General features: G+C 39.0%; 1 protein-coding gene across 1 annotated transcript in view; it reads right to left on the reverse strand.

Annotated features, from left to right (window-relative positions):
• Positions 1-24,817, reverse strand: part of lman1 (lectin, mannose-binding, 1) — a 66,409-nt gene that overhangs the window by 26,825 nt on the left and 14,767 nt on the right. The window contains exons 2-9 of the mRNA XM_043680460.1: positions 17,682-17,836; positions 17,481-17,588; positions 14,388-14,449; positions 13,014-13,113; positions 9,458-9,581; positions 9,272-9,330; positions 4,579-4,711; positions 2,441-2,631 (exon numbers count right to left, since the gene is read on the reverse strand). Coding sequence (XP_043536395.1) covers positions 2,441-2,631; positions 4,579-4,711; positions 9,272-9,330; positions 9,458-9,581; positions 13,014-13,113; positions 14,388-14,449; positions 17,481-17,588; positions 17,682-17,836 — 932 coding nt within the window. The remainder of the gene's footprint in view (positions 1-2,440; positions 2,632-4,578; positions 4,712-9,271; positions 9,331-9,457; positions 9,582-13,013; positions 13,114-14,387; positions 14,450-17,480; positions 17,589-17,681; positions 17,837-24,817) is intronic.

Here is a 24,817-nt window from a genome sequence, read left to right on the forward strand (position 1 = left end):
TCCTCCTCTGTAATCTGGATATTTTGCAAGATGTCACCATTTATTTTCCTACATTCTATGTCTTCCATTACCTTTTCCACAGTAAACACCGATGCAAAATACTCGTATAGCATCTCTCCCATCTCCTTTGGCTCCACACATTGGCTGCCTTGGGGCCCTATTCGCTCCCTAGTTACCTTTTTGTCCTTAATGTATTTGTAAAAATCTTTTGGATTCTCCTTAACCGTATTTTCCAAAACAATCTCTTGTCCCCTTTTTGCCTTCCTGATTTCCCTATTAAGTATACTCCTACTGCTTTTATTCTCTTCTAAGGATTCACTCGACCTATTCTGTTTATACCTGACATGTGCTTCCTTCTTTTTCTTAACCAAATCCTCAATTTCTTTAGTCAGCCAGCATTCTCTATACCTACCAGCTTTTCCTTTCACCCTATCAGGAATATACTCTCTCGACTCTCGTTATCTCATTTCTGAAGGCTTCCCATTTTCCAGCTGTCCCTTTATCTGCGAATATCTACCCCCAATCAGCTTTTGAAAGCTCTTTCTAATAGCGTCAAAATTGGTCTTTCTCCGGTTTAGAACTTCAACTTTTAAACCTGGTCTATCCTTTTCCATCACTATTTTAAAACTATTCGAATTAGGATTGCTGGCCCCAAAGTGCTCCCCCACTGACACCTCAGTTACCTGCCCTGCCATATTTCCCAAGAGTAGGTCAAGTTTTGCACCTTCTCTAGTAGGTACATCCACATACTGAATCAGAAAATTTTCTTGCACACACTTAACAAATTCCCCTCCATCTAAACCCTTAGCACTATGGCAGTCCCAGTCTATGTTTGGAAAGTTAAAACCCCCTAGCATAACCACCATATTATTCTTACAGATAACTGAGATCTTCTTACAAATTTGTTTCTTAATCTCCCACTGACTATTAGAGGGTCTGTACTACAACCCCAATAAGGTGATTATCCCTTTCTTATTTCTCAGTTTCACCCGCGCGGTGACGGAACTCGGCCGGGGAGCGGAGTTAGGCGTGGTGGCGGAACGCGGCTTGGGGGCGGGGTTAGGCGCGGTGACGGAACTCGGCCGGGGGGCGGAGTTAGGCGCGGTGACGGAACGCGGCGTGGGGGCGGGGTTAGGCGCGGTGACGGAACTCGGCCGGGGGGCGGAGTTAGGCGTGGTGGCGGAACGCGGCTTGGGGGCGGGGTTAGGCGCGGTGACGGAACTCGGCCGGGGGGCGGAGTTAGGCGTGGTGGTGAGGTTTGATTCAACCTCACTCTAGCACTGATGCACCACTCAAAACGTGTCCACAAGGATTCCAATTTACACTGAATTAGAGTTGTTACAGAAGGATATTTGGTCTCGAAATGGAAATGTCTTGCTGACGATTCATCAAATTGGATGTTAACACATATTGATGGGCAACAGCAGCAAAAGCTTCACCCAGTGCCTGTTGAATTAAACCTGATGTTTGTTTAATGCTATGCAGGAGAGTAGTAGAGAGAAGTGAACTCAAACTTCAAAAACAAAGAAAAGACAAAAGTTGAATTCTTTTAACGGATACACTTGAGTAGTTTATCTCCTCACTCACGCATTACACTAAGCCACTGAAATAGGAAGCAGTATGCAAACAGACCAGAGAATATTTGCATAATTTTGTGCTCCCTAGTTGATTTCAATAAATGCTGAAAGATTACCAAATTTCCTACAATGTCCTCAGTTACCTCCTTCAGAATTCTGGGATGTAGTCCATCTGGTTCAGGTTATTTATCCACTTTCATACCTTTCAGCTTCCCCAGCATCTTCTCCTTAGCGGTGGCAACTACACTCACCTCAGCTTCAAGAGAGTCTGGGGGAAATCAACTGTTTTCATAGGCTGTCCTAGTTATACTCAGAGTCAAAAGGTGTGATGCTGGGAAAGTGCAGCCGGTCAGGCAGCAGAGGAGCAGGAGAGTTGACATTTCGACCATAAGCTCTTCATCAGGAATGGGGTGGTTGGGGGGGGGGGGGTGCAGAGATAAGTAGGAGTTGGTTGGNGGGGAGGGAAGGTAGCTGGGAATGAGATAGGTAGATGAAGGTGGAGATGGTGGTGATAGGTCAGAATGGAGGGTGGAGCGGATAGGTGAGAAGGAAGGTGGAGCGGATAGGTGGGAAGGTAGGGTAAATTCAAGAAGGCGGTGCTGGATTGGAGGGTTGGATCTGTCCTAGTTACACTGCCAAATCAACACCAAGTTGTGGACACAGAAGACAGTTTTTTTTCAGCCCAAAGAGCAAATGTGAAATTGATATGTATAAAACACAAGTGAATTAACTTTGCATGAGTGCTGTCATTGAGTCACTGCTGATAGTTTACCCCTCAGCCCTTTATCTCCCCCAAATTAGGCATTTGGAGTACAACTTTTATTTTGAAATAACAACCTAGAACCATATACTGCAGTACATACCTGTCCTGCTTGTGGTGCTGTATTAGTCCCCCTCTTTGCCATTTCCTCTGTCACTAAGGAGACATACCTCCTTTGTTCATCCAGAATCATGTTGAGTTGTTTGTTCAACTGTTTGATTTCAAGGTGGATGCGATTCTGACCTTCAAAGATTTGTCTCAATTCTCGCTCATTCACAGTTTCAAATATATCTGCTACAGTAATATAAAAGAATTTTGTTGTATTCCATATACTTGAATGCGTTTACTATTTTCCATTTACATAACTATTTACATTCACTACAAAACATACCCAAGAGAAACTCTCAGTTTAGGATTGCAAATACCAATGTTTGACCAACTATTTTAAATTATTAGACAATTAATGGACAGTATGTTTGAGAAGATTTGTAGCTCAAATTGCGGTTCTGGATGTAGATTTGCTGGCTGAGCTGGAATGATCATATGGTGACAAAATGTCTGAAAACTAGGTAACATCTTCAGTGAGCTGCTGAATGAAGCATCGGTGGTGTAGCCTGCTTTCTATTTATGTGTTGGAGTTTCCTTGGTTGGTGATGTCATTTCCTGTGCTGACATCATTTCCTATGGTGTTGTCACTTTCTGTTCTTTTCCTCAGGGATCCAACCGGGACATTTATCAACACACACTGACTTGGATCCCATTTACCATCCCCGAGAAAAAAAAAAGGAAATGACATCACCAACCCAAGGAATCTCCAACATATAAATAGAAAGCGGGCGACACCACTGGTGCTTCATTCCGAGGCTCACTGAAGATATTACCTCGTATGGTGACAAAACGTCTGAAAACGAACCTTCCAGCTCAGCCAGCAAACCCACATCCAGGACAGTATGTTCCTAAATTACTGTTAAATGGTCTTTCCAATAGGACTGCCTGCCATAAAAGTAAAGTTAACTCACAGACCTGAAAAAAGATTAGATATTTAGATACAGTTTAAAAATCTCTTAAAAGTAGAACCATTTCAACAGGATAAAGAGTGTGGTGCTGGAAAAGCACAGGTGGTCAGGCAGCACCCGAGAAGCAGGAGAATTGACATTTCGGGCTTATGCCCTTCATCAGGACTGAGGCTTGTAGGCTGGGGGACAGACACAAATGGGAGGGGGGGGTGGGGCTAGGGGGAAGGCAGCTGAGAATGCAATAGGTAGGTGAAGGTGAGGGAAAAGGTGATAAGTCAGAAAGGATTGAGGGAGAAGGTGATATAGAGAGAGGAGAACTTCAAGGTAGGCATCCTTGGAAGAGGGTTTGCAGTAACGTTAAAATCAACTAGTAGAAAGTGAGGACTGCAGACGCTGGAGATCAGAACCTAACAGCAGTTTATGAACTACTGGATTGAAGTTCTACATTTGTAAGTAGATTGTCAAATGACAATTGGAGTCCTTTCAAAAAAATTTATTTTGAGACTTTTCTTATGGCAGTAATGTTTTTTTTTAGTGAGAAACGGTATCACACAAAGCAAGTAGTTTCTAAATTAATTCTCTGACCTATGCAGTCAGTAAATTTTAGTGAGGCTTGTAATAGGGCCATTTCAATTAGTGTTATATTGAGCAGAGTTAAAGAGGGATATAAAAATGCTCAGCACTTCTCATCACTCTCTGTTCAGAAATTTGAGAACATAGGGAAAGACAAGATTGTGCAAGAACATAATGCTCTCTTTTGGTCAAAAAACCTGTCAATATACTGATAATTATCAGTGGTCAATCTGATAATGGTATTGAAACTGCTTAGCAACTTTAGAAGTGTTGTATTACAACAGAGTTGAGATTCAGCTCTAATAATTATGAATATAATAGAGAATGTGGTACAGTGCAAAGGCAAATATTTTGGATATCTGAAATTGTAGAAATAAAATGGTAACACACAATACAGTCTTCTGACATGCACTTGAAGGATGGACTTTTTAAGTGATGTAATTTATGCCTGGAAGTTTTTGATAAATATTATCGCACTAATCAGTGACATAAAACTCAGCTCCCCCAGTACCCCTCCGTTCAGGGAAAAATAATTTACATTAAAATTAGAAACATTTCCTTCAACTATAAATGACAAGACGACAAAACCCAACAGTTCACCAATTTAAAATCAGATTGTTTTCTTTTAAAAACAAAAAAAAATCCTCCCAACCTGCTTCTCCTTGCATATCAGGATGATCTTTTTGAAACTCTTCTTTCTTTTTATCAAGTTCCTGTTGGAAATTTTCATACTCCTCTCGATACTTCTCTTTTTCTTCTTGGGGAATTGTCAAATCAGCAGGCTCCTATAATCAGATATCAATAATGTTTTTCCATTTTAGAGTGTAATATAGGGATATTAATTCAAAAATCACACTGGCTAAGTTACTTATGAGTTTAAAGTTTGTGAGAAGATTTTAACCACCTAGCCACGAAATGACACGACCAGCTATCCTTAGTAGCCACACACGCAGATGCCATCAACATGAATTCGACTGGGACAACACTACTATTATAGGACAAGCCAAACAGAGAACAGCCAGGGAATTCCTAGAGGCATGGCACTCATCCACAGATTCAATCAATAAGCACATCGACTTGGACTCAATATACCGACCATTGCAGCGGACAGCTGGAACTGACAACCAGATTCAAACCACTACAAATGCCGGAGGAAAGATCACAGAAGTGCTTCACAGGAGGCTCCCAAGCACTGAGGATGTCACTTAGACAGGGGACGAAACGTCTGCAACACAAATTTCCAGCTCGGCCAACAGAACTACTTATGAGTTTAGTTACATTGCCACAGCAACTGTACAGAGGAACAACAGTTCCATAGTTCAGCAAATGAGTATAAAGCATAAGAATGCTCATTAGAAAAATATTTACATTCAACATGGCTTGATAACTAAATAAATCATGAGACAGTGTATCAAATCATACCTGTAAAAGGACAACCCCAATTCAATTTACAGTCTGCTGAATCAGCTGACTTCAACCAACAAAGCAGTGAAATGGTATAATGGACAATAAATAGAGTAGTTTTTGTGGATTTGCACTGAGGACAGCATTGTTCGTATTGGGGAATAAGGTCTTAGATAAGCTGTTAACACTGGGGAAGAAGTATGGAGAAAAAAAGTTTGAATTCAGATATGTGGTGTTAACTAGAATGAGATATTAATTTAGCCATTGCTAACAGTTCATTATTTGAAGCCAAAATTCTAACGTTCTTAAAAGACCCTGTGACTGCCAACAGATCCGGTTTCCCTCCTATTTGCACAAAATGGCAGCAAATACATGCAGTGATAACTTGTATTGTCTGAGATTGAAACACTAAATGCATTTTCCAAAGAAAAATCAAAGTACAGATAGCAAAATTCAAAAGGATTATTAGGTAAAGAGCAATTATATGCCAAAAATAGAATGTTTCAGTAGTACACTGTTGCGTTGATTTTATCCAAGCAATTACCATTAAATTCCAGACTTAAAAATGGATACGTGCCTTCGCTTACAGCTATATTCATGAGAAATTTGAAAAACAATGAATAATTATTTTTCTAGTATTAATTAATAAGAATATGGATTTTTTTTCTTCCACATGGTAGTTGCTGCAGCTTACATTCATATATTAGGTATGCTGGCGTGGAATTCATACTTGGGCAACCTTGAACTTTGAGGTCAGGTCAGATGCAATCTCTCCACCACTGCCTTCAGCATAATACAACTTGCGCAATTTTGAGAATATACAGCTTACTTAGATAGTACATGGTAGTAGAGCTAATAAATAGCATTTTAATTTCATGCTTCAGTTCTGCAGCTGACTACTGCTTTGGAATTCTTCAATTCTACTGCTCAATAGCTCAACTGCAAAAATCATAAAGGTCGCCATAGTGAGTGGTAACTTAAAATATAAATAAATTAAGGGCTCTTGAAGAACAGGAGAAATATCCTCACCACTGAGCAAGGGGTTTTGGATTCAACTCCCACTTGCTCTAGAGGCCTAGCCATCCTCAGGTGCTTGACTTTCTCCAATAAAAGTCAATCTAACCACCAGCTTTTGATATGCAATAGTTTTACCATTAATGAATGCCCCACTGTCAACATCCTTGGGGTTATTATTGGTCAGAAATTCAACTGGACTAGCCATATAAATAAAAGATGGCTACAAGTGTATGACAAACACTAGGAATACTGCAGTGAATAAGCCATCTCTTGACTCCCCAAAGCCAGTCCACCACCGGAGTCAAAATGTGCGGTGCTAGAAAAGCACAGGCAACCTTTCAGGAGCAGAACATTCAACATTTCTAACATAAGCTCTTCATCCATCTCAAAGGCACGGGAGGATGATAGAATACTTCCCTACTTGATTGAATGGGTGTAATACCAATAAACACTTAAGCAGCTTGACACCATTCAGAACAAAGCAACTCGCTTGACTGGCACCACATCCACAAGAATCCACTCCCTCAATCACCAATGCTCAGTACCAGCTTGTGAAGCGTATCCTATCTATATGCTGCACTGCAGAAATTCAAACTTCCTTAAACAGTACTTTCCAAACCCATGACCACTTTCATCTGGAAGAACAGGGGCAACAGATGGGAACACCTGCATGTTACCCTCCAAGCCACTCACTAACCTGATTTAGAAACATATTACCATTTCCTCACTGTCGTTGGATCAAAGTTCTGGCATTACCTCCCTTAGGTTATTGTGGGACTATTTACAGCACATGGATCGCAGTAGTTCAAGGCAGCAGCTCACCACTACTTTCTCAAAGGCATCTATGGATAGACAATAAATACTAGCCAGCCAGCGAGGCCCACATTCCAGAGTGAATAAAAGAAAAGAAAACCTGAGCAAGGTGATTCGAAAATATCTAAAAAAAAATTAAACTTCCAGTTACTAACTGAAAGGATAAGAAATAAGTTATTTATATTAACATGTTTTAAGACTTAACTGTCAGGCTAAAAAAGGTAAAAACAAGGACTGCAAATGCTGGAAACCAGAATCTAGATTAGAGCGGTGCTGGAAAAGCACAGCAGGTCAGGCAGCATCTGAGGAGCAGGAAAATTGATGTTTCGGGTTAAAGCCCTTCAACAGGAAGAGACGAATAGAGCTCTATTCCTGACGAAGGGCTTTTGCCCAAAACGTCAATTTCCCTGCTCCTCGGATGGAGCCTGACTTGCTGTGCTTTTCCAGCACCTGTCAGGCTAAAAAGCACAATTGATTAACCACCTTATGGAAGTAACTTATACTTTAAACCATATGGCAGAATGTTCTTTTTTAGCACAAGTGCAAAATAAAACTTAAGAATATTTTAGACTTTCAATCCACCAGGATTTCTGTATTTGTTTCTGATTTTCAGCAGTTCTTTCAGTTTTTAGTTGAATGTTTATATTTCCCTTCAATACTAATTTGCAGTAAACAGTTAAACATGCAGTCCCTCCCATTCAAAACACTAATAGCACTGAAAGAACAACAATTAAGGAAACCAGAATAAGTAAAAATAAATCTGAAACAAAAATTAGGAGATCATTAGGATGACAATAATGGTTCAAAGTCCATTATTACTGTAATATTTTACAGGCAATTCCAAAGGTCAAGCAATTTATTATTTAAATGTTTTACTTCAGTACATGAAGTGTAATTAGTTAGTCCATTCAGGCAATTCAAAAATTTAATTTGCTAGACAATGAATACCATTAATGGTTTAGATGAGGGAACTAAATGCTCATCTCCACAACTCAAGGCTGCATGGAAAAGTGAATGGTGAGAAAAATGCAGAGAGGCTTCAGTGTGATTTCGACAAGTTGAACGAGTGGTCAAATACATGCTAGATGAAGTGAATAAATGTAAAAGTATTCAAGGTGGCAGCAAAAACAGGAAGGCAGATAAGGCAATAGGTTGGCAAGAGGAGGTGGGGATGAGGGAGATTTGACAACACCTGGCTGAACTTGTATACCAATCGCTGAGTGAAAGTATTCAGGTACAGGCAGCAAATGGTATCTTGGCAAGAGGAGTGTGTGTGTTGTTGCAATTGTATAGATGTGGTTTCACCAAGGCCTTGAAGTACTATGTGCAGCTTTGGTCTCACATGGATAGATGTTCTGGCTGTGGAGACTGCAACAAAGGTTTATCAAACTGATTCCTGGGATAGCAGGACTGGATTATGAAAAAAGAGACTGCATTTTTTCAGACTATATTCACTGGGGTTTAGAAGAATGGGGTTGTGGCAGGGGATGAACCCAAACAGAAAATTACAACAGATCTAGACAGGGTAAAATGGATGAAGTATGTTACTGATGACCAGGGAATCCAGAACCAGAGGACACAGTCAAAGAATAAATAGTAGGCCATTTAGGACTGAATTGAGGAGAAATTTCTTCATCCAGGGAGTGGTGAGCCTGTGGAATTCTCAGCCTTGACCACTTTCTCTGGCCAAAACATTGAAGTGCTTTCAAGGAGTAAGATATAAAGGCATTAAAAAGTATGGGGAAGAAAGCAGGAATAATGAGCCATAATAACAAACTGTGTATCAGGTTCAAAAGGCCGAATGGTCTATTCCTGCTCCTAATTTCCATGTTTACATTAAAGTCACTTTTTTAAAAAATAAATGAATCAAATATATACTAGCTTCAAGCAAAAGAAGGTTGTACCTTATTGTAATAAAACAATATTAGGAAAAAAAATCCTCTATAAGCAAGTTGCCAAAACGTGCTCATTTTCAGTTTTCCCATTCTCCTTCAATTTATTACTACTTCAGAATTTACGCATATTCTTACTTTTCAGCTAACACACTGTTGCATCTTGTATTTGCACATATCATGCAGCTTTTTTCAATTAATGTTCATTTTAAATCTTACCACTGGCTTGCCAGGTTCCAAAAGTCTGAATGTCAGAAAGGACAAGACGTCATGATCATCTGTCAAGAACAAATCAACATGTGAAAGTCTAATTGTGACATTTGTAATGAGTTAATTCACTACTTAAAACAAACTTTTCTGCAGGTCTTGAAAAAAATGCACATTATGTTTATGCTAGAAACTCACCTGCAAGACCACCAGTCGCTGCAGAGATTCCAAAATAACCTTCGGGTGGAAGCATCATATTTTCTACTCTGGCACAAAGTTCATAATCATCGTTATTCGGAGTAAAGCCATTATGTAGCATAACCTACAACAGAAGATCAGGACATGTATTTTTGAGTGTCTTTTGAAGATTCTGATGACCATGTACAATAATTGGTCTAAATCCGTTTTGGTTAAATTTTAACAGATTGGCTATATTTTCTTTTCAATCTTGATGAGACATGCTGTGAATATAACTGAATAAAGATACCTTTGCTTGTCAATTGAACACAGATAAATTGATAGTATAATGCTTCTACCTAATGAAACTAGAGATCTTCAGAATACAATTTAACACCAAAAAACATAATACACACAATGCTGAAGACCCTACATAATTCATTTGAGGCCTCACGTTGAGGCCCCCTTTCCATTCCCGATAATCTTTTATTAGTCAACTTAAACTATATGATTTCTAAATAGCCAAGCTTATGGAACTGCTAGATTTACTGAAATCACCTCCGTGGGTTTTGGCTTTATTTTGCACTTTTTTTTAGTTCTGTTTGGGTTCAGTTTGTTGGAAAAGAGAAGTGTCAAGCTAATCCAGTCTCTCTCAGAAAACCCTTTGGGGCTCCAGATTAGGAACGCAAAACCCTGATTCAAATGTTTGCCTGATATAGCTTGCAAAAACTGAAATGAACTATTTTTGAACATTCCAGTCACAACACCTTGTGTTTGCTGATAATAATTTACATGTGCCAGGATGCTGACTGAGAGCCACCTTGAACACTTCACACCTTATCCTTTTTCCCTCAAAATCCAACAATTATTAGCCACAGGACGTGTTTGAAAATTGTTCTGCAGAGATTAATTTCTTTATTTTTTCATGAATTGCCTTGTGTTTTGGGATTATTTAGAATGGTGTATATAATTTAATATTTGCAACCATGTCTTAATCGACTTTACACATTTTTCAACTAAGTCTTGTTTCCAAAATAAGAATTTTATTTGAGATAAACCTGGCTGATGGATTTGTATAATACACCCAATATAAAATTGGCTATATCGGTAATTGCGCGAGGCAAGCGAATGTGAGTCATTAAGAGGCAATTGTCCCTAGACTAAAGACTATTGCTCATCCCTAACTGCCGTAAAGGCAATTGTGAGCTGTGTTCTGAACTTCTGCAGTCCGGGGTTTACTCAAATGTTGGTATTTTTATAAAGAAAATAAATTGGAGCTGTCATGTTGAATCAATTGGCACCTGCTATATCTAATACAGATTTTGTCTATGATAGATTTTTTATAGAAGTTCTCACTTATCCAGTACATAGATTGATATCTTTGAAGCAAAGGTCAACCAAGAGAAGAACACTCAAATGGTATAAAATTCACAATAAATGGCAATGGTTCACAATAGTCAACATGGAGAAGTAGGACAACTTGCTCTCACAGCTTTATTTCTTCACAGAGCAGGCATATAGGCTTTCATAATGCTCCATAAAAATAGTTTAGACTCATTGAGTCAATTAGCCAGTATATGAGATAAGCCATGTTTGATAATCCTTATTTTTGATCCAGTATTAATTTATGTCTCTGAAAACGTACAAGATTGATTAAAAACCATGATATTCACAACAGAATGACGTAGTTTAATTCGATTAAAGAGTTTGGAGTATTTAAGAAAAGGACTTCAATTAAAATGAGAAAATACAAGGACCCTGTGTTTAATGAACATAGACATTTTGCATGAACATCAGTAAGTTGTTAGGACTGGAAATCATATGGAGATTTGCCAGATGCATATCTGCTGTACCTGACCTGAGTGGTGTTATTTTGGAACAGTGGAGTCCTCAGTTCAATACATACTAGGAGAAATAGGGGACCGCAGATACTACAGATCAGAGTCGAGTGTGTAGTGCTGGAAAAGCACAGGTCAGGCAGCATCTGAGGAGCAGGAGCATCAATGTTTCGAGCACAAGCCCTTCATCAGGAATGGTAAATACATCAGAAACACCCCTGTGGAGGGAAGTTCATCAGAACAGATGCAACAAAGACTGAGAAACTAGGAGAATGGAATGGAGTCCATACAGAGAGGAGGGATTGAAACGGTGTAGTCAAGGCAACTATAGTGAGTTGGATTTTGAAGAATGAAATGGTGGTGGCAAGGTGGAGAGTCCCCCTAGCTTAATTAAACTCTCTTGAATGGAATAACTAGCTTAAATCTAGAGAGGTCACGACAGGAGACTGCAGCCCCTTGGTATGATCCTCTTGCGCAGTGTGGGAAATAAGGGTCTCTAGTTCTAGTCTCTCTAATGACCACATGTGCAAGATGTGTGTCCAGTTGCAGCTACTGGCTAACTGCTTTCCCGAAGTGGATCTGCAGATGGATTCACTGCGAAGCTAAGGATGTTTAGCGAGGTGGTCACACTACAGGTGAGTAGTAGACAGGCTGAAAGAGAATGGGTAGCCAAAGTAATAGGTTCAGGAAGGACATGCAGGAATACTCTGTGGTCATCCCTGTCTGAAATAGATGTATGGCTTTGAGTAATATTGGAGGGTGGGGAGGGCAGAGAAGGCCTCTCAAGGGAAAGCAACATCAGCCAATTTCATCAGCCACTATGGGTGGCTTTGCTGCACAGATGGGGAGGAAAACGAGTTCAGGGTTATAATGATAGGCAATTCAATAGGAGGGCACACAAACAGGTGCTTCAAATGTGATATGTTGCCTTCCTGTGCCAGGGATGTCACGGAGTAGCTTCAGGACATTCTGGAGTGGAAGAGTGAACAGACAGTGGTCATGGCACACATAGGTACCAATGATTCAGGTACACAAAGAGATGAGGACCTGAAAGCTGAATATAGGAAGTTAGGATATAAATTAAAATACAGAATCTCAAATGCAGTAATCTCAGATTAGGCTTTACTGAATTCCATGTAGACAACATCAACCACTTTTCCCTCAACAATCATCTTTGTCATTTCCTCAAAAAATTCAATCAAGTTAGTGAGGCACAACCTCTCCTGCACAAAACCACGCTTATCGCAAATCTTTTCCATTTGCTTTTACGTGCTTATGGATCTTGTTCCAGAGAATCTTTTCCAATAATTTCCCTATCACTGAGGAGGTTCACAGGCCTGTAATTTCCTGGATTATCTAATACTGTTTGTTTCTCATTGATTTTCTGAAATGGAGCTCAATCTAAATTTGCAGATTGTAGCAATTCAGGCAAGGAAATAGAATCAAATTAAACAGGCCAAAAAGTATCAAATGAAATGGACAAAATATAGCCAACTACAAACATAAAAAGAACAGAATTGTAAAACGTACTGCGTGATTAAGGTTTAAATAGCTATACTCTAAGAACTAGCCCTGTACCAAAATCACAAGATCGAATGAGCTATTTCCACAAACCGTTTGATGCTGTCGTTTACCATGGATTTCCCCACAAACCACTAATTGCTCACAGCGGATTTCTTTGATATAAGACAGAAACCAAGGTGACAATCATTTCAATATGTTCAAAATAAGAGACTTACCGTCAGTATTTTTTTGTAGTAGATAATTCTAGCTCTTACAGCGTAAGGCTTGTTCCTAAAGTCTCTCAGACAAGAGCCTAATGCTTGCGTTGCACCATCACTGTAGAAGCAAGTAAATTATTGTATTGTTAAAACACAAGTAGTAAGCTAAATCATTTGAGGAATATAACAAGTCAAACCCATCAAAAATAAAGTTGGGATCGACTTTCATACACTTCCTTACATTTTGATTAATAAGCATTCAAAATTTAGGTATTCAGTTTTATTTGCTGCTTTTTGTCCTATCCAAAAATTTAAAGAAAGCTTCTTTAAAAAAAAATACATTGTTTTGCATATACAATCACATCATAATTAATCAGAACAGAGGTAATTTGTGAGGAAATCAATTTTCATATATCTTAGTTGGGTAATTCTGAAGAGGCACAGCATTCTTGGCTCTAGTTCATGTTTCGTTAACATTTGAGTTAGAATGAAACATTGAACTTACTTGCAACCATAGTATGACACAAGTTCACAAACTACATCATGTTGTACACTTACAGACTGCAAAATGACCAAAGACAGCTCTACTTAAATACATACAAAATCACAGGGATAACAACCAGCAGGCTTTACCTTGAAAACATGGCTGATACCACTTTTTGCCCAGACAAAGACTAGCAGATCTTGTGCTCAACAGTATCACAGAGGAGTCTATAGCTGCTGGCACAGAGAGCCAGTACAAAGGCAAGTAAATGTGCAAGGTCATGGGATAAAGGGTTTCCAGCAGACAAACCATAGCCAGATGATGCTGTCCAGTCCCTTGATCATACATGGACTGCATTTGATCAAAGGCCCATTGCTCCCAAAGAGACAAGGTGCATTCAGGACAGAAGCTATTCGGAGCTTTGCATGGTGCCCTGCTCTCCTGCTGCTGTGCAAGTCCTGGTGACACTTAAATAGTCCTTGTCTGGGTCCTCAGTTTGACAATAGTAGGGAAGGTCCTCCTTAATATTGTGTTAGAAGTTCAATTTAGACTACAAATTTATGCTGAACAACGTCAAAAGGATTTGGATTCAAGTCTGAGACAAGATCTTGAACAATGGAACAATTTGCTTCAATACCAAGATATTTACTAGAAAATAGTTAGTTACATTTGACCATGTAAAGCAACCAAACTCATTCACATCAACAGTCTCTTTGTTGAAGACCTTTTTAAAAAGATGAACTAAGCATACCAGTGAATCAAATACATGCTATCTCAGGCATTCAGCTTCAAGCACTTCCAGGTCAGATAATCAATAATCACCCTCAATCATCACCAAATAACATGCTTCAGTCAAAACAGAATCTACGTTAATGTAAAAAGTTGCAGAAATTACTTTAAATACTTACTTTTGATGATCATAGAGATATTGCCCATTGTTTCCAACAACAAGTACTACTGGGTTATTCTTCTGCAAATCAAAAATAAACTTTCAGGTTAACTTTTCTTATTGTGTAAAATTTCTAGACAACTTCAGATCTCAAATTGGAATATTCAAGATGTAAACAACAAATACACAACATCTTCAATTCACTGGTGAAACAAAGATTTCAAGTCAGCATTTCAACATAATTAAAATAATTGGTAATCGGTGTATTTAATATTCTAAAGAAAGTCTTTTACCACTGCTAAACAACTTAGTGCTGGCTAAGAAACTTAAATGTAAAGCATAAAATTATTAAAGCAAACACTTAAAATCAAGTCAAAAACAAATTTACACAACTTATTAAGCGTCAAATCTAGAGATAACAAACAATAGAATTCAATGCACCTTCAGGAATGGCACACAAGAAAGATAGACTCTACAGTCATAGATGAGGGATCATTTCATCTGGAACCCTATTCATCACACTAACAAACTACACAATAAATAGGAGTACAGCCTGCTCAACTATTCAGCATGATCTTGGGTGCCAACCTCACGTTCTTGCCTACTTTGTATGCCTTTGAGATATCATAAATCCATTTATCCCAGCCTTGAATGATGAGACTTCTCCACCTTTGAGGGTTGTGGATGGTCAAAGATACATAAACCTTCAATTGAAACAACATTTCCTCATCTGAATCCTAAATGATAAGTCCTTTATCCAGCCGGCATTTCAGATTCTTTGACCAATGCAAACACTCTCAGTATCAATTCTCTCAAGCTCTTATATAGAGTCATAGAAATTTACAGCACACAAACAGACCCTTCAGTCCAACTTGTCTATGCCGACCAGATATGCTAACCTAATCTTGTCCCATTTACCAGCACTTGTCCCATATCCCTTCCTATTCATATACCCATCCAGATGCCTTTTAACTGTCGCAATTGTACCAACCTCTACCACTTCCTCTGGCAGCTCGTTCCATACATGCACCACTCTTTTTATAAAAAGGTTGTCCCTTAGGTCCCTTTTAAATCTTTCCTCTCTCTCCCTAAACCTATGCCCTCTAGTTCTGGACTTCCCATCCCCAGGAAGACGACCTTATTTATTTACCCTCATGATTTTATAAGCCTCTATAAGGTCACCCCTCAGCCTCCGACGCTCCAGGGAAAACAGCCCCAGCCTATTCAGCCTCTCCCCCTTAGATCAAATCCTCTAACCCTGGCAACATCCTTTTAAATCTTTTTTCAACCCTTTCAATGTTTCAATTAGATCATCTAATGCTCTTCTAAACATGAGAGATATAGATCCGATACACTCTCAGATCCCTTATCACAGAGCAATTTAGAGATTTGAGATCCCACTTTAGAGATCAGTTTGTATCTCATCCTGAAAGAGCTGTGCATCTGATAAAATATATGCCTGACAGCAACAAAAGGCAGCTTCATTCAGAAAATTAAGTATTTTACTTTGAAAGTTTAAGTCTATCGATTAAAAACAACATCAAAACGTCGTGGCGGCATGGTGATTCAGTGGCTAGCATTGCAGCCTCTCAGTGCCAGGGACCTGGGTTCAATTCCAGCCTCAGGTGACAGTCTGTGTGGAGTTAGCACATTCTTCCTGTGTCTGCATGGGTTTCCTCGTGCACTCCAATTTTCTCCCGCAGTCCAAAAATGTGCAGATTAGCTGGATTGGCCATGCTAAATTGCCCATAGTGTCCACGGATGCATAAGTTAGGTGGACAGCAAAGTTACAGTGATAGGTTAGGGGAGTAAGTCTGGATGGAATACTCTTTGGAGAATTGGTGTAGACCTAATGGGCCGAATGGCCTTTTTCCACACTGAATAGATTCTATGGATCAAATGCTTATGGATTCAATAGAACATCTGATACAGAAAAGTATGTTGGGGGTTTCTTTTTATACATACAAAATAAAATTTTATGACACAATCATACAGTTAGACAATAAAATATACCGAAAAAACTAGGCCATTCAGCCCATCGAGTTTGCAGCAGATTAAATAATCCATTCCCCCTCAAACCTGGACAAGTTCATATCTCTGTATGATCTTCATTTCAGAATTGCTAGAAGTTGAACCTTTTGATCTTGTACTCAACAGAACTAGGGCTTGAGAAACAGACTTGAAAAGAAGCACCATTTTATGTAGCATGAGACAGGGTGGTATTGGTTGGGTCATCATTAGCATGTAGAAGCAGCAAGAACTGTTAACGTTAAGCTTCCTGCCTGATCTGAGAGTTCCAATTGGTCAGGTCATTGAAAAGGGATGCAGCCGAGTCCATGGCCCATTTTTTTGAAGAAAGGTGCAATGTATGTACAAACTCCTTTGACCAGTGTGATGCCAGGTATCTTCGTATGTCTGAATGGCTAACAGACTGCAAACAAACACATCTCACGCCACTCAAACTCAACCATTCTGTGCTTCCTTGCCTCAGAAAAGAAAATCCATTAGATGCGACTCTACAACTGGAAATCATTTATTAAGCAACTGGACTGTGGCAGCCAGACTTACAATATGATGTATTTGCATATGATAGAAACTATACACACACACACACACACACACACACACAAACCTGTTTTATGTAGGCAAAATGCAATGGATTAATATCCTTGTCTGTTAACACATGAACTCTGAAAAACCTGAAGATCCATAATTGGTGGAATTAGTGAAAACTGAAGCAATGAAAAAAATATAAAACCAAACCCTTACCACTTCTGGATTAAAACTGAATAAATCTCATTGTTATAGCAAAATACAAATGCTGTTGAACAAAGTTTCTTGAAGACTGAGTAGTATTATTTTTGGGGAAAGAGAATTAGGGATATTGCATAAAGGGTGAATTAGAGATGTGCAGTTGTTACTTTTGTGTCTAGCAGAGTAGGCTCAATGGCCTATATGGTTTACTCTTGTTTGAATTTCATTTCTTTATTAAATACTGTTGAATGGTATACTCATAACTGCTAATGCAGGGAACGTATGTTTACAAAATATTTTATTGCTTTACTAATTGCTTCTTTGTTTGTGAAATATAGTCAACTGAATTTAGACATACCTTTCCATCATTGTCAAAGGAGTCAAAAAAAATACCAACACCATTCCATGAATCAGCTGCTCCAAAAACTGGGCCATCTAATCCTTGATCTACTGTGTACCAGATTGCCTAAACAGAGAGAGATGGCAAAAATAGTGCATGACAATTTCAAACATCTCAATCATTCTGAACAGGTATTCTGCTAAAGTAACAGATCATTACCAAACCATCAGCTCCAACCCGTCCTCTCCCTGTCACACGGAAAGTAACTTCAATTTCCCAGTTTTCAAAACTAAATTTGCTTTTTGTCCAAACAGATCCCTTCTGACTTTTCAGTGATGGTGTTATACGGATTTGATCAGCACTTGGTATTGCATCTAAACAAAAAAATAAAGAAAATCTCTTAACATATGCAGTTACAAAGGACAGTTAAGCATTTAACCTAACTAAACCATTTTTTCCATGGATAACAATTCTTGATGTCAGCAACAAACTATAACATAAATCCCCTCACAGAAAACTCTGAATATTCATTGCTCAAAAAAAAAGATGCAAAACATCATGGAGTTAAATATTTCACAAGGTCCAACATGTTGAAGTAATACAAATTACAAGACTCAAGAAGTAAAAGCTTGCTTTCAATTTGACTGCTATTGAAAAAGTGTACTTGCTGCAAACAGGAGATCCACTAGCCCATTTATACAATGAAGCCAAAAAAGGAATCAGTAGCAGCATGTTAAGAGCAGTTATTTTGGGGACTTTACAGTATAGTGATATTTAGGCTTACCAGGGACTCGGCTACCTCACATTTCAGTAAAGCCTGGAATTCATGCTTAAATTATTTATGAAGCTTTTTTTAGAACTGGAAAAAGCGATCTGCTAGTAGCACAGCTGTTTAATTTGGTTCAGATGTTACACTTAGATGTCTGCCTGTAAAACAAACACCAGCAGCTACAGTCAATGATGTGGCACTGTTCTTCCATTGATCATTTAATGGAGAAATGCAAGAAGATGCATGGCACTACAGATTTCATGTGACATGTTCTCAAATTTTCAAATGTTTAGAATTTTCTCATTTAACTGATGCAATATTGGCCAAAGAGATCACACTGAAAGAGAATTTTTAATGCAAACAGTTTTTAAGTTTGATTACTACCAAAATAAAAATACATTCTTGCAATAACAAAACAGGTTTTATGCTGGACTACTGTGTTGAAAGGTTCAGGATATATCATTTGGAAATTTGGGTTAAAAAGTGAACAGAATAGTGCATACCTTTATGTTTGAGAGGGGTATGTATGCACAAGTAATAATGTCCCTACATCTGGATCAGAAGGCTCAGGCTTAAGTCTTACTTGCTCCAGAAGTGTGTTAGAACATCTCTGAACATGTTGGTTAGATAATATATATATATAGCTTTACATTTGATTTGTATTTCAACTCAATGAACATTATCAAGGGGAGGCAGTTTTAGTTTCAAATGAGTTCTAAGAGTGGTGTAGCATTGACTGGAAATTTGCTTATATGTATTAAAATTAGGGACTTATAATATTTGATGTTAACAGTTTAGTGCTTAGAAACTGGGACAGAACAAAGAAATATTTGGGAAATTGCCTAGCAACAACATGCACTATGACAAGGAAGACAAAAAAAATCTTTTAGAAGATCAGAACCATCCAAAAAGGTCAGTGCAAGTGTGCAGGTTTTTTGCAGGCAGGTGGGTGGAGGTTGGAGAGGTGTAGAGAGAAAAGGAAAGCAAGTCAGCAAGACAATGCCTGTGAATTATCAAGTCTACTTTAGTAGTTTCCAAAACAATCAAGTCAGAAGAAAAACCTTGAGTGGCTTAACGTCAGAAGGAGAAAAGCTCCAAAAATAGCAAAGTGTGGAAGAGGAGTTTAAGGAACCCATGTTAAGAAATATATTAGCTATTGTATATTAGCAGTTAGGTGTCTCGGGAGGCAAGTAAATAAATTCATTGAGTGAATGCAGAAGTTTGTCTAAAGGCAACCCATTATAGCCATGATTAAGGAAGCAAGTGTTTGTAGTGAAAATACACCCAAATTGGTTTAGTTTTTTTTCTTGACATCATGCATATTTTGACAGTGTATTTCCATAAGATTTATTAACCCAAACAGAAACCAACTGATATTTCACCAGTACCATCTATTAAGATACATTGTGTTGATAAATATTTTTAAAAAGTGACCAAGTCCAAGGATGGGATTAATCTTTGGGCTCAGCTATTGCCCACTTTACCAATGGGTTTGGCGATTTTGAAATTGATAAAAAAAACTGCAAAATAAATCTTTAAAAAATGTCTCACCAAAGAAGCAGACTGTATGAAGTGTAGATATTGAGATCACTTTTTTTTTTGTCATGTATCATACTTCCAAACTGCATCCAATGGTTCCTGTGGCATAGTGGGAACTGCCCCTGTCTTGAGTCAGGGGACTATGGTTCAAATCCCACCTGCTCCAAAGGTGTAATAACATCACTGAACAGGTTGATTTGAAAGATTATTCAAATTGTATCCACATAGATGGGATGCAGGAACCACTTTAGTATTCATGAATTCAATAGAAAAGACTGGCACTTCTGTCACAATATCTCAAGTCTATTTGTTTATCCTGATTTTTTTTTAAGCCCAGAGAGGCTAATTTATTCCCACTTTTCAATGTCATAACAAGATGAAATAGCTGTAATACTTGATCAATATCATGTAGAAATGCTGAAAATAAAAAGGAGTTGGAGAAAGCTTTCTTTGAACTTGTTCTGCCATTGAGTTGATCACCCAACTCAATAGCCTGATCTTGATTTTCCTTGTTCTTTTTCATCCCTCTAACCCCCAAGTACTACATCCATCTCCTTCTTGAAATCATAGAATATTTTGGCCTCAACTGCCTTCTGGTGTAGCAACTTCCACAGGCTCGCTACTCTTTGGCTGAAAAGATTTCTTGTCTCAGTCCTAAGTAACTATGACCCCTATTCTGGATCCCCCACCCCAGCCCATCAAGACCTGTTTGATTTTTACAGTTTCCCCTCTCATTTTTCCGAACTCCAGCAAATATAATCCTAACCAATTTAACCTCTTTGTTAGTCCCGCCATCCTAGAAATCAGTATGGTAAACCTCTGCTGTACTTTCTCTACAGCAACATCCTTTCTTAGTTAAGGAGACCAATCTGCACATAATATTCAAGGTGTGGTCTCATGAAGGCCCTGTATAATTGCATGAAGACATCCCCACTCCTGTATTCAAGTCATCTCACTATGAAGGACACTCACTGATTATTGTTAGTTGTACATTTTGGCTGCTTGGAGTTGCTTGGTTGTTCAAAGTCTGAGAAAAGATTTGTAGCTCAGGTGCTTGTTGTTGTGGTCCTGTTCGCCGAGCTGGAAATTTGTGTTGCAGACGTTTCGTCCTCTGTCTAGGTGACATCCTCAGTGCTTAGGAGCCTCCTGTGAATCTATGGATGAGTGCCATGCCTCTAGGAATTCACTGGCTGTTCTCTGTTTGGCTTGTCCTATAATAGTAGCGTTGTCCCAGTCGAATTCATGTTGCTTGTCATCTGCGTGTGTGGCTAAGGATAGTCATGTCGTTTCGTGGCTAGTTGGTGTTCATGGATGTGGATCGTTAGATGCCGGAGGAAAGATCACAGGAGCGCTTCACAGGAGGCTCCCAACCACTGAGGATGTCACCTAGACAGGGGACGAAATGTCTGCAACACAAATTCCCAACTTGCTTCCCAGCCTGCCACAAAATCTACCAAACGTATTATAGAGTCATAGGATCATAGAGATATACAGCACAGAAACAGACCCTTTGGTCCAACTTGTCCTTGTTGACCAGATATCCTAAATAAATCAAATCCCATTTACCAGCATTTGGCCTTTATTCTTCTAAACCTTTCCTATTCATATATCCATCCAGATGCCTTTTAAATGTTGTAACTGTACCAGCCTCCACTAGTTCTTCTGGCAGCTCATTCCAAACATGGTGAAGAAGTTGCCCCTTAGGTCCCTTTTAAATCTTTCCCCTCTCACCTTAGACCTATACCCTCCTAGTTTTGGAATCCTCCCACTCCAGGGAAAATCTCATCTATTTACCCTCTCCACGTCCCTTATGATTACATAAACCTCTGTAAGGTCACCCCTCAGCCTCCAAAGTTCCAGGGAAAATAACCCCAATCTATTCAGCCTCTCCTAATAGGCTCAAACCCTCCAACCCTGGCAACATCTTTGTAAATCTTTGCTGAACACTTTCAAGATTCACAACATCTTTCCCATAGCAGGGAGACCAGGATTGTACACAGTATTCCAATAGTGGTCTAACCAATGTCTTGTACAGCTGTAACATAACCTGACAATTCCTATACTCAATGCACTGATCAATAAAAGGTAAGCATACCAAGCACCTTCTTCACTATCTTATCTATTTGTGATTCTTTCAAGAAATTATGAACCTGCACTCCAAGATCTCTTTGCTCAGCAACACTCCCCAGGACCTTACCATTACATATATAAGTCCTGCCCTTATTTGCCTTTCCAAGATGCACCACCTCACATCTGCCACTCCTCAGCCTATTGGCCCATCTGATCAAGATCCCGTTGTACTCTGAGGTAACCTTCTTTGCTGTCCATTACACCTCCAAGTTTGGTGTCATCTGCAAATTTATCTTTTGATTTCAACCAAGGAATTCCAAATCAAAAATATGAATGTTTAATGTCTCAATCTTTACAATAAAGCAAAACACTCCCGAATTTGACAATTGTTGTAATCAGAATATATCAATAATATTTCAAATTTTAAAATAGGAGAAGGTACTGATCTTTATTCTTTAGTCTGGACGTGCACGTATTTCTGGTAAAAAGAAAAAATTTTTTGCCCTTGCCTCGTGGTTTAAAGATTTTACTGCAATCTTGCTTTTTTTTCTCTCCATATAGCTGATGTCAAGCTGAAAATAATGTAGTCAAGTTGTTGTGCCAAAGAATTGTCTCAGTAGTAAAGTACATCACTGTGAAGCTTGCTTTGTTGCTAGATATGAATTAGACATGGAACAGAATGAAATATTTGTTTCATGTTCTAGCTGACCAGTAACTGAGTTTAAAAATTTCTAATGAAAGATTAATGATTTTAAACATTAAATTGTCTCAGCACAGACACTTGTAGTGTTTACAATTTTCAATTCAGATTTCAAGTATTCACAGCATTTTGCATCTCTGACATTTAGATTTGTGTAACAAGAATATGTCTCTATTATTGTTTGGGTCTCTCTCCCAGGTCTTTCCTGGAAATTGCGAGCTTTTATGACTTCATGAACTCCACTCATCTTTCTAAGCTTCACCAACATTGAAGTTACATAGTGAATAAACTTACACATGTTAATGTGGAGATTAGGTTTCCCTTGATTAACTTGGACTCCCAATTTTTTCATGGAACAGTGCAGGTAATTAGGGTGTTTGGTCAATTCAAGAGTTCACATGTCACAATGAATAGTCAGTTGAACATCACCTTAACTACTTCTATGACGTGGAGGAGCCAGTGTTAAACTAGGATGGACAAAGTTAGAAATCACAACACCAGATTATAGGCCAACAGGTTTATTTGGAAGCACTAGCTTTTGCAGCACTGCTCCTTCATCAGGTGGTCATGGAGTATAAGATCATACGTCACAGAATTTATAGCAAAAGTTTACAGTGATAGTGATTTACTGAACAAACCTGGATTGTTAAATCTTTCACTCTTAAGAATTCAGGTTTTGGTTCATTAATATGTAAATCCCAGAACTTCTTTTAAGTTACCTTCGAGATAACTTAAGGTTTTATAACAAAAGGATGACATCTCGGCTCAGACGATGCATTCAAGGTGCGAGGTCAGAGTCTGTCTGTATCCCACCTTTGAGTCAGAGTGGTTCTATTTCCAAAATGGAATTTACAAAGTATTACATGTATTGACTGCCTGCATTGACTACTGGCAGGTTGTGCAATCTTTGAGCAAAATAGAATGTATCTGCAAATTCTGTTGATTGTTGTGCACATGTGTCCTTTCACTGCAATCACCAGACAGGGGTGTTCTCTCCCAGTCAGGCACACATACTCATGCAAATCCTCTCTAATAAACACGCTCTCTCATAAACACCCCCCCACACTCTCACTCACCCACGCGCACACCCTCTCACAAACTTATACTCCACCACACCCACACTCTACCAAGCTTCACACACACACTCTCACATACACTCAAATGTGCACACCATCTCATGCACGCGCGCGTGCGCGCACACAGAGACACACACAGGGTGAATTTGTATTTGCAGATACGTTCTATTTTGCTCAAAACATGCACAATCTGCAGGCAGACAATACATGTAATATTTTGTTTAATGTTGTGTGATTTTAATCTTTAACTACTTCTAGTTCATACTGATACACAGCACTTCATTAGTGTGAACAGAACAATTATCACTAACTTCCAAAACACTCTAGCCAGTGTTGTTTCCAAATTTCTGTCACCATGACACTGGGTTGCATTTTAGTAACCACCTTCTTGGAGAATGCCAGCATATGGTCAGCTTCATTCATAGATCAATGTAATCACATTGTATGGGATTGCCACAAAAAGTCACTTTCAGAGCATGCTTAGTTTTGTTGTTGCAAAATGGAATGCAGTGAAATGTTGATGTGACTTCAGGTTTTATTTCCAGAAATCTTCTGTGAAGCTATTCACTTTTTAAAAAATTTATTCTAGTGGTGTAGGTGCTGCAGGCTAGGTCAGCATTTAATAGTCATCCCTAAATTGTCCTGGAGAAGACAGTGGAGAGCTGTCTTTTTGAACTGCTGCAATCTTTGCAGTATAGGGACACCCACAGCACTGTTAGGAAAGTAGTTCCATTATTTTGACCCAATGACAAAAAAAAATGGAATATAGTTCCAAGTCAGGATGGTACAAGACTCGGTGGAGACCGTACAGGTGGTGTACATGCTGTCCTTGTCTAGAACCATAGAATCCTTACAGTATGGAAAGAGGCCATTGAGTTATGCACTGTTCCTTTGAAGAGCATCCCATCCAGATGAGGTTCTTCACCCTATCCCTGTAACCTACATTTACCATGGCTAATCCATATAGCCAGCACATTCCTAGACACTATGGACAATTTCTGGATCAGTGCTGCTGGAAGAGCACAGCAATTCAGGCAGCATCCGAGGAGCTTCGAAATCAACGTTTCGGGCAAAAGCCCTTCATCAGGAATAAAGGCAGAGAGCCTGAAATGTGGAGAGATAAGCTAGAGGAGGGTGGGGGTGGGGATAGAGTAGCATAGAGTACAATAGGTCAGTGGGGGAGGAGATGAAGGTGATAGGT

Source organism: Chiloscyllium plagiosum, chromosome 1 (genome assembly GCF_004010195.1).
Source record: "Chiloscyllium plagiosum isolate BGI_BamShark_2017 chromosome 1, ASM401019v2, whole genome shotgun sequence".
Taxonomy (NCBI): Eukaryota; Metazoa; Chordata; class Chondrichthyes; order Orectolobiformes; family Hemiscylliidae; genus Chiloscyllium; species Chiloscyllium plagiosum.